The sequence below is a fragment of the Microtus ochrogaster genome, chromosome 2 (assembly GCF_000317375.1).
Source record: "Microtus ochrogaster isolate Prairie Vole_2 chromosome 2, MicOch1.0, whole genome shotgun sequence".
Taxonomy (NCBI): domain Eukaryota; kingdom Metazoa; phylum Chordata; class Mammalia; order Rodentia; family Cricetidae; genus Microtus; species Microtus ochrogaster.
This window is the reverse complement of record NC_022010.1, coordinates 41,661,654-41,663,594: the sequence shown is the minus strand read 5'-3', so window position 1 is coordinate 41,663,594 and position 1,941 is coordinate 41,661,654. Positions and strand designations below refer to the sequence as shown.

At 43.5% G+C, this 1,941-nt stretch overlaps 1 protein-coding gene across 4 annotated transcripts in view; it reads right to left on the bottom strand.

The window, feature by feature from the left end:
- The window catches only part of Pcyt1a (phosphate cytidylyltransferase 1, choline, alpha), a 50,119-nt gene that overhangs the window by 18,919 nt on the left and 29,259 nt on the right, over positions 1-1,941 (bottom strand). For all 4 annotated transcript variants that reach the window (XM_013351571.2, XM_005344846.3, XM_005344844.3 and 1 more), the window contains exon 4: positions 77-193. In XM_013351571.2, the coding sequence (XP_013207025.1) occupies positions 77-193 (117 nt within the window). The remainder of the gene's footprint in view (positions 1-76; positions 194-1,941) is intronic.

Below are 1,941 nucleotides of genomic sequence, written 5' to 3'. Positions count from 1 at the left end.
CACCCAGAACCATCCGATGCCCTCTTACCTCCCACAAAGAGAGAATGCCACCCAGAACCATCAGATGCCCTCTTACCTCCCACAATGAGGTAGGTATTAGGGAAAAGGTTCTTCGCTTGCATCAGAGCCCGGGCATGACCGGAGTGAAATAAGTCAAATATTCCATCCGCATAAACTCTCACAGGCCGCTCACCTGAATCCAAATAAAAGAACTCATCACAAAAATACATTTACTTAACCCCCTCCCACCTGGACGCTGTGACTGCAGCACTGTGGGACTCTCGTTCATTTCATTCTCCTCCGTTCTCTGGGGCCAGGCCTGGTGACACTGTAATCCTGGCCACTCTGAGCTGAGGCAGCTTGGACTACATAGTGACATCAAGGCCAGTCTGAGCAATGCAGGGAGACCCTGTCTCACAATAAAAATAACCCAATAGTAGAGATCTTGCATAAGGCCCTAAGGTCAGCCCCACTACCATAAAATAAAATAAATGAAAACGTAAGTGATTTTACTATTACACAGTCTCAGCAAATGAGTACAGAAGATTTCCTGAACAACAAAGGATTTCCCTTAGTGAAAGCAGCAATTTCTCTCTCCATGTTTTTATAAGGATTGAGTACTTTCCCCTTACCTTAGAAGTGACGCTAAATATATAGTCAATGAACATATTTTTTGTTTGTTTTTCGAGACAGGGTTTCTCAGTGTAGATTTGGAGCCTGTCCTGGAATTTGCTCTGTAGATCACTCTGGCCATAAACTCACAGAGGTCCATTGGCCTCTGCCTTCTGAGTGCTGGGATTAAAGGCGTGTGGCCACCACTGCCTGGCAATACATATACATATTCTGAACTTCAAAATCCTCACCTTAAAGAAAAGATTAACTTTGAATTATGTGTATGAGGGAGTATGTGCATGTAAGTACACATACCTGTCCCAGAGACATATAATAAGCGGCCGTGAACTGCCCAATATGGGGGCTAGGAGCTGAACTCTGGTGTTCTGCAGGAGCAGCACATACTCTTAACCACTAAGCTCTAAGCTCTCACCTGAAATTTATGACATTTCAAGTCAGAAATAAAAATGTATTTCCTGTACTGTAAAATGAACACGTCTGGATGGTGTGACATCCAGAGTACTGAAAGAACATAATGGGAGCCATCTTCCTGTGTGTTTTTATGCTCTGTGTTTACATGGAACATAACGAAACTGTTCTGACTCTCGTTTTCAGTTTGCTGTGCTTGTTAATAACTAACACTTTGCTTTGAAAATTAATCCTAGTAGGCACAGGTATTTTTTTTTTTTATGTATACAATGTTCTGTCTGCATGTGTGCCTACACGCCAGCAGAGGGCACCAGATCTCATTACAGATGGTTGTGAGCCACCATGTGGTTGCTGGGACTTGAACTCAGGACCTCTGAAAGGAAAGTCAGTGCTCTTAACCTCTGAGCCATCTCTCCAGTCCCCGTGGTGCATGTATTTAATCCCAGCACCTAGAAGGCACAGCCAAGTGGATCTGAGTTCAAGGTTAGCCTGGTCTACATAGCAAGTTCTAGGCCAGCCAGGGCTATATAGTGAGACCCTGTCTCAAAAAACCAACCAAACAAAGCGCACTGCTGCCTGGAAGTAATAAATGATCTGGAAGTTTGGCTGAAGTAGAGGGAGGACAGATATATAATCAGAGCAGAACAGCCTGGAAGCATTTCTCCCTCCTAGTAAGCACGACGGAACACTTCTCAGATAAATGAAGTGCTTGAAAAATATAAATATTTTAGGACTTCTTATTATGGCTTTTCATTTTTCCATTAATTTGAATAAAAAAAAGAACTGTCTGTTGAGTTATTTTTAGTGGTAGTGGTCTATGTAAAGTCAGAAAATTATCTCCCCAGGCCGGGCGATGGTGGCGCACGTCTTTAATCCCAGCACTCGGGAGGCAGAGGCAGG